Source organism: Arachis ipaensis, chromosome B09 (genome assembly GCF_000816755.2).
Source record: "Arachis ipaensis cultivar K30076 chromosome B09, Araip1.1, whole genome shotgun sequence".
NCBI lineage: Eukaryota > Viridiplantae > Streptophyta > Magnoliopsida > Fabales > Fabaceae > Arachis > Arachis ipaensis.
In genome coordinates this window covers 134131261-134139822 of record NC_029793.2, presented here as the reverse complement: position 1 = coordinate 134139822, position 8562 = coordinate 134131261, and the positions used below count along the sequence as shown (strand labels likewise).

Sequence of the window (8562 nt, the reverse complement as noted above, 5' to 3'; positions counted from 1 at the left end):
TTTTTTACAATTTATAATAATTGCCTATATAGACGGGGATTCTCCCGTCCATTACTCAAATGTCTTTGCAGAATAGAAGCCGAGCTTGCACTTGCTGAGGCACATGAAGGGATCTGTGGTACACACCTCGGAGCCCGAAGTCTGTATTCGAAAATCCTCAGAGCTGGATTATATTGGCCGACAATACGACAAGATTGTCAGGCAAAAGTCAAAAGCTGTAACAATTGCCAAAAACACAGTCCAATTACACATCTCCCGGCCGAACTCCTACACTGTTCCGAGGTTAGTTGGCCGTTCAACCAATGGGGCATAGATATCCTCGGACCCTTTCCAACAGCAGCAGGTCAGGTAAAATTCCTTGTGGTAGCAATTGATTATTTTTTCAAATGGATAGAGGCACAGCCTCTAGCCAAGATTACATCACAACAAATACTTTCCTTTGTTTGGAAATATATTATTTGTCGATTGGCATTCCTCGGCACATTATCACAGATAATGGTCGCCAGTTTGCCGATCAAAAATTTACATCTTTCTTGCAGAACTTGAAAATCAAACACCACTTCTCATCAGTAGAGCACCCACAAACAAATGGGTTAGCTGAAGCCACAAATAAAGTAATATTACATGCTCTAAGAAAGAAACTGGATGATGCAAAAGGCCTCTGGGCCGAGCTTATCCCAGAAATCCTATGGGGGTACAATACAACAATTCACTCAACCACAAAGGAGACACATTTCCGTTTGGTCTACGGCTCAGACGCAATGATACCTGTGGAGATCTCCCAATCCTCACTACGCACAGAATTGGCCGACCAAACTACACAAGACATAGCCCGGCAAACCGAACTTGATCTCATTGAAGAACTCAGATCATCCACAGCAATTAAACATTTAGCCATGCAACAGCACATTGCCCGAAAATATAACCAACGACTTCAACCAAGGTCTTTCCAAGTCCACGACCTTGTACTCCGAAAAACAGAACAAGCTAGGAAACCACCAACAGATGGCAAACTAGCAGCTAATTGGGAGGGCCCTTACCGTGTCACAGAAGTAATCAGCAATGGAGCTTATCGACTACAAACACTAGAGGGTAAAGATCTCCCTAGCACTTGGAATGTATCTTCCTTAAAATTATATTACAGCTAATACCAGGGACAGGCAAGTACTCTTTTTCCTACTGCCAAGATTTTTTCCACAAGGGTTTTGCTTGGAGAGGTTTTAACGAGGCTAGCCTACCTGGGCCTTTGACATCAAGGGTTCTTTAATAAGTAGATTCCCTACTTTATCAAATCAATATTTTTCCATTTCATAGTTTCCGTTTCAATCTATAAACATATCATGTCAACCTATACTATCAACCCGACCATTCAGATACTATTAACACTGATCAAATAATAAAATAGGTCATTCGGAACCTATCAGTCAAACTGACTGCCAACCTTAAAACGGAATCCGATTAACTCGAAAGCAATCAGTCAATCCGACTACCGACCTTAAAACAGAATCCGATTAACTCAGAAGCAATCAGTCAATCTGAATGCCGACCTTAAAACGGAATCCGATCACCGGATGCAATCAGTCAATCCGATTACCGCTCTCAACCGAAATTCAATCATTCCAACAGATCTCCGATCTACATCGGAAGCCAATCATTAAAAAAATTAAACAAATGCCCGATCTACATCAGAATTTGATCATTCACACAAAACTCCAATCCAAATTGGAAGCCGATATTTCAAACTTTGCCAAAATTTTCCAATTTTGCTCAAAACGCGTTCATTCAAAATTTATCTAGCATACAAACATTCAATCTTAATCGAAAGCCATATCATTCAGAATAATCTCCAATCACACTGCCTAGAGCTAATAACAAACTACCAAACAGACAAAATAGGCAAGATTCACCTATCAATATATATATGTTTTCTGCAAAGTCAACATAACCAAAAACAAAATAAACTGTTTCATAAACAGTACAAAAAATTTAACAGTCAAAAGCTCACTACAGGAGCAAAGTAACCCACCAAAATACATGTTTAATAGTACCGAACATACACACTAAATTAACTATTTTCATCCTCCTCCTCTTCAGCGCCATCATCTTCAACCATAACCCCATCACGAACAATCTTACTAGGGTCCATCTGATCAAGATCAACATTAGGAGCTAAGAACCTGGCTTGCAGAGAAGCTCTTTCGAACCCCTCAATGAAAGAGTCCAGGATCGCTGTCTCCTTACTCTTTTCTAAGCTTTTCAATTCAGCAGTCAACTCCACTACCCGAGTACTCATACTATACAAATCCGCTTCCTTCTTTTTAACATCTTCCACCTCTTTAGCATAATTCTCCTTCATCAATTTTAAATCTTTCTCAACCCCAGCTAGTTTACTCTCCAATTCTGTAACCTTGGCAGCCTTCAACCTCAATTGTTCCTCCAATCTCAAATCGAACTTTTGCTCAGCTACTTGACGATGTTTCTTTTCTCGGCTCTGCCCTAAACTGGCAAGCCTCAGACCCACAACCTTCCACAAACAAATATAGAATTAAACGAGATCATCCACAAAATTATCAACCACAACAAAACAAAAGATAAAAGATTACCTGCATGTACTGATCAACTGCCACATCTCCCACTTCTTCAGCCAAATTAACATCGGCAGGGGTTTGGCAAACTTCATCGGCAGTAATCATAAAGGGGTAATCTTTTTCCCAGAGCGACGACCCATCACTCCGCTCAACAAAACCATGCAACCTCTTCTAGTTATCACAAAACTTATGAACCTCTTCCATTGGAACATCATCTTTCTCATCATCAGAAAACGTCAGACAAATCTACCACATCACCTTTTCTCTTCTTAGCAATAACTTTCCTCCTCCCTGGCCTTGGCTGATCAACCTCGCCAACGCCGACCTTATCCGCCTTTGACGAGGATACCTCCTTCTCCAAACCTTTGCTCTTCACCCGAGACCTCAAACTCGCTGCAGATACACCGGGGTACTTACCACCTGAAAAACAAGAAAAATAAAAACCTATTCAAAAAACCTCAGATATGATACAACATCCACAATTCAAAATCTTACCCAGATAATCTATCACATCAGCCATATTTTCCTCCCAGAAATCAACTCCTTGCGATCAACAACTTCAGTCAAAAACTCAATTATGCACTCATCTTTTGGATTTATAGTCTCAGGCTCTAAAATATTTTGAGGCTCTGAACACCACCAGAGAGGAAATTTTTCCCCCAAATGCTCGTCCACATAGAATGAAAAGTCATCCTCACAGCTACTGACCTTAAGGTACATTTCCTTAAAGTTCTTAAAAGACGATTTGTACAACTTGAACACAGCAAACCCCGGAGAGCTGTTCAAATTTACCCAACCACCCTTCCAAACACCCTTCGCCTGAAACAGTGAGAAAAACAACTCCACTGACAGATTTTCCTCCAAAACTTCCATAAGAATCTCAAACGCCTGAAGGAAAGCCCAACCATTGGGATGAAGTTGTGAGGGTGCACAGTTCAACTGCTTCAGAACTTTACACTCAAAATCACTGAAAGGAACTCTCACCCTTAGTTCCTCCAAAACACAACTATACATAAAAAAGTGCTCAAAACCCTCCCCTCTATGAAAAACCCTATCATCACTCGTACAAGGGAGCAACTCCAATCGAATCCCAGAATTAACCCTAGCAACCTTAGACTTATCTATTTCACTCACAGCACCAACATCCAAAAATAGAGAAATACGATCCCTTACATCATCATTCACCCAGTCATAAGACCAGTCTACCTCCCCTTTTGTTTCTTTCTCATAACCCATTTGAAAAACAGAAGCAGAGAAGGAGAAGAAGAGAACATGATTATGCAGAAAAACCAAATAGAACTAAGAGCACTCACCTCTTTTACTCATTTTTGGTTGAAAACGCTTGAGAAAACACAAAACAGCAAGCATGCAAACCTTCGAAATTCCTAAGCTTTAATTCACACACTTTAACCCAAAATCTCGCTTCTACTTCCCATCAAATAAGTCACGTCAGACCCAATAAGCCCACGTTGGAAACACGCAAACTCATTAATACCCTCATTTAATTATTTCTCTATCCTAATCATGAAAGCCTATCGTCTCAGTAACTGTTCAATAAAGCACCTTGACCTGGGGGCTACAAGATAGAAACACACGCCGAACTGTTCAGTAGCCGACTCATACATAATTAAAAGCTCAACCTGCTTCATTAAATATTTTCTCAGGCTAAGCTTGGGGCTGTGGTCCGGCCATCACAAATCCTACATCATAAATTGATTTTATCATTCATAACTCGCCATTATTCACATTTATTACCCAGATAATTGGCATTGTAGTTCGGCATTTTAGTCATTACTCGGCAAATTACGTTATTAATCGGCGTTATAGTTACTAATCAACAATCAATGTCATTTATTAAAAAGTAACGTTACAAATCAGCTTAACGGACTGCTTCACAAAAGTGAAACGTCCAAACCCTTATTATTGCTCTTTAATACAGGCAATAAAGTAGGAACATAACCGATTTATACACTATCACCTATAAAAAGGTATGATCTTCTATCCTGAAGACACATTGAATTCTCAATACTAACTTAAGCTTTGGAGTGCCTTTGCAGGTACACTCCCCCCTGTTTCTTGCTCAAAGCTCTACGCGATTGGACACCCTCTTGGAGTAAAGCTCGGATTATCATAAGGCCTGAAGGTCGGCACCGAAAGTAATAGCTCGGCGTCGACTCCCAGAGACTGAGCTCTCCCTCCAAGTATCCATACAAGAACAAGTTGTATTCATCATATATAGCAAATGTATAAATTCATTTAGATGTCGTTTTTAGAATTAAAAAATATCTCATTAATGGAAAAAGGAAAAAAGAAAATTCAAATGCATCTCATTACTTGAACATAGAACTGCTTCAAGAAATTTTATAACTTTCATTCAAACATGTCAATATTAGCAGCAAACTAAATCTCACTTGATTTTTTCTTACCTAATACTCTGCATTTTCCATGTAAAAAATAGAACTTTATCATAAACTGCATTTTTCACATAAAAAAGAACTAGTGAGAACAACGTCCTTACTACTACCAGCTGACCTTATATAATATGTGCATGGTGCAATTTGCCATTAATATGAAAATTTTGCCCCATTGATCTGTGCCAATAAGAACTACCACCCATTAAAAAAGAAGCACGTGGAATGTAACAGCCGACGCAGTAAGTGGCGCTGATCGGTTTCTGTCCAACCGCATTTACCCTTTTCCCACCAGTAAAATAAATTACTACCACTATAACCGATTTATTACAACTCCACCACACTCTTCTAGTAGTGGGTGTGTCTTCTGTGAACGTCACAAAACCATAGCTTCCAACCTTTCCCCATGGTCATGCTCTCTATTCTCTATAATATTTACTACTCTTTTTGCTTATTTTATTTTTTACATTTTTTACATGTGTGCTATAAAAGAAAGAAAAGAAAATAAATCTTCCAAAGATTGTGAGGGACATTATTCTATTTTGTTTCCTTTCATACACTCCTGAGATTTTGCCTATTTGTCTGTGAAAGGAATCTTCCCTTATTGTTGTATTTTGGGTTGGTGAAATGAGAATGTCCCGTTAGCTTTCTTCATTAGCTCAGCTGTTGTTTCTGCTGGTTGGATTCTGATTCTGATACTTTTTCTTTGGGGTGACAAAATAGGTTTGCCTCAACTGAAGAAACTTTTTCTCCTCAACATAAGAAAGAAAGAAAGAAGAAGCAGCAAGAATGTATGGGGATTGCCAAGTAATGTCTACAATGGGAGGCAACGTAGTTGTAAACTCATCCGAAACACTTTTCTCTTCTCCGATCCAAAACAACAGCTTCACCTTCATGCCTACCATGCATTTTCATCACTATTTTCCCACCATGGTACACAAAACAAGCCTTTCTCTTCACCTTAATTATTATTGCTTCTTGTTTAATCAGTTTGTGTGGTTTTAGAAGGAAGAAGACGGGATCTTGCGAGGGAAAGAAGAGATCATGGAGAGCGGTTTAGGGAGTGAACAAGTTGAACAATTATGTATGATCTAAGGGAAGGAAGTTTAAGAGGGCTAGAAGAAGGAGGAACAGCAAAGGACTTAGGATTTAAGTTGTATTGTTTTTGTATTTTTCTTTAGTTTTTAGTTTTGGAATTTGAACTCGAGATTTATTTTGTATTTGAGTATTAGTTTTTTAATGTATAAAACAATTATAGCAAAAATTATATATGTCACTAATTATTATTTGATTTGTCTTATAATAAAAATTGTATACTATATTTATAAGTTTGGTAATAAAAAAGAACTGTAAAATTTATATTTTGTATCGATGAAGGTAAAATTAGAAAAATGATTTTTTTTTTTTACATTTTATAAGGCTATTGCCACGCTTCAAAAGCGTGGCCATATCTTGCTATCGCCACGCTTCAAAAGTGTGGCCATATCTCTCTCTATCGCCACGCTTCGAAAGTGTGGCCATATCTCTCTCTATCGCCACGCTTCAAAAGCGTGGCCATATCTCCCATATGGCCACGCTTCTAAAGCGTGGCCATATCTCCCATATGGCCACGCTTCTAAAGCGTGACCATATCTCCCACATACGGCCACACTTTAACGGGTGGCCATTTGTAAAAAGCGTGGCAAAAGAAAAAGCGTGGCGATAGGTCACCAAAAGCATGGCGATAGAGCAACCGCCACGCTTGTAGAGGCCACCCTTTCAAAAGCATGGCGGTAGCTCAAAAAGCGTGGCAATAGAGCTGTTTTCTTGTAGTGATAATTGCTGTGTACGTTGATGATTTAAATATCATTGGGATTCCTGAAAAGATTCCAATAATTATAAAAACTCTAAAAGAAGAGTTTGAGATGAAAGATCTTGGAAAGACTAAATTTTGTCTCGGCCTGCAGATCGAGCATATAAAAAATGGGATCTTTATTCATCAAACAACATACACAGAAAAGATCTTGAAGAGATTTTATATGGATAAGTCACATCCCTTGAGTACCCTAATGATCGTAAGATCTTTGGATGTGAAAAAGGATCAATTCCATCCTAAAGAAGAAAATGAAGATATCCTTAGTCCAAAAATACCATATCTTAGTGCCATTGGAGCGCTAATGTATCTTGCTAATAATACACGACCCGGTATATCATTTGCTGTGAATTTACTAGCAAGATATAGTTCCTCTCCAACTAGAAGACATTGAAGTGGAATCAAACAAGTCTTTCGATATCTTCATGGAACAGTTGATATAGGACTGTTCTATCCCTATGGATCCAAGTCTCAACTAGTTGGCTATGCAGATGCTGGATACTTGTCTGATCCTCACAAAGGGAGATCTCAAACAGGATATCTGTTCACATATGGAGGTACAGCTATATCATGGAGGTCCACGAAACAAACGATAGCAGCAACCTCCTCTAATCATGCTGAAATACTAGCGATACATGAAGCAAGTCGCGAGTGTTTTTGGCTCAGGAGTTTGATCCAATATATTCTGTCATCATGTGGAATCATTGATCATAAGATAGCTCCAACTGTCCTGTTTGAAGATAATACAGCATGCATTGCTCAGCTCAAAGGTGGATACATCAAAGGTGATAGAACAAAGCATATTTCTCCCAAATTCTTCTTTACTCATGATCTTCAAAATCAAGGGACAATTGATGTCCAACAGATCCGCTCAAGTGATAATCTGGCAGATTTATTTACAAAGTCACTCCCAAAATCCTCCTTTGAAAGATTGGTATATGAGATTGGGATGCGCCGATTTCGAGACATTAAATGATGTCGACAAGAGGGGGAGACTGTACTCTTTTTCCCTTGGTCAGGTTTTTTTTTTCCATTGGATTTTTCTTGACAAGGTTTTTAATGAGGCAGTTCCCATCACAAAGGATATTGTACTCTTTTTCCTTCACTAAGGTTTTTTCCCACTGGGTTTTTCTTTAGTAAGGTTTTAATGAGGCATAATCTTGAATGGTCATCCAAGGGGGAGTGTTGTGATAAGTTCAAAGTACGTGGATGCCCATTCAATATATGGACGATTTGATTTTCCCTATGAGAAATGAAGCTCCCAAGCCAAAATGAAAATAAATGAAATTTTGAATGCTTGGACTTTTGTATCTATAAATAGGAGGCTAAAGCCTCAGAAACATATAGCAATAAGAATATTAAAATATTCTTCACACTCTCTCTCTTTCTCCTATACTATTTTCTCTTATATTCTTTACTACAATATTATTAATTATATCTACTATATTGATATAGTAATCCTAGTGAATATTACTACTTGAGTTATTTAATTATATTTCCATGTTTTATATTTGTTACTTCTTCTTTATTTATTTAGTTATTTTACAACAATCTCATCCACCTCCCCAAAATTACGATAGAGTGAATTATTAATTTAGTTTTTGTGTATTTTTTAAAATAATAATACAATTTTTTAAGATAAAAATGATTCACTTTAATTTTTATCTTCTATTTTTATAACATAACGTAATTTTTGTGAATGTTTTTCTAT

General features: G+C 37.9%; 1 protein-coding gene across 3 annotated transcripts in view; it reads left to right on the top strand.

Moving 5' to 3' along the window:
- The window catches only part of LOC107617175, a 14684-nt gene extending 8480 nt beyond the window's left edge, over window positions 1-6204 (top strand). Inside the window, exons 1-3 of one of the 3 annotated variants that reach the window (XR_002353390.1) lie at window positions 5502-5617; window positions 5723-5932; window positions 6005-6204. Coding sequence is in view for 2 of the 3 variants with exons in the window: in XM_021110573.1 (XP_020966232.1) it covers window positions 5723-5932; window positions 6005-6066 (272 nt within the window). In the remaining variant the exon portion in view is untranslated. Of the gene's footprint in view, window positions 1-5501; window positions 5618-5722; window positions 5933-6004 lie in introns of those variants that run through there. The other 2 variants (XM_021110574.1, XM_021110573.1) reach the window with 2 other exon arrangements.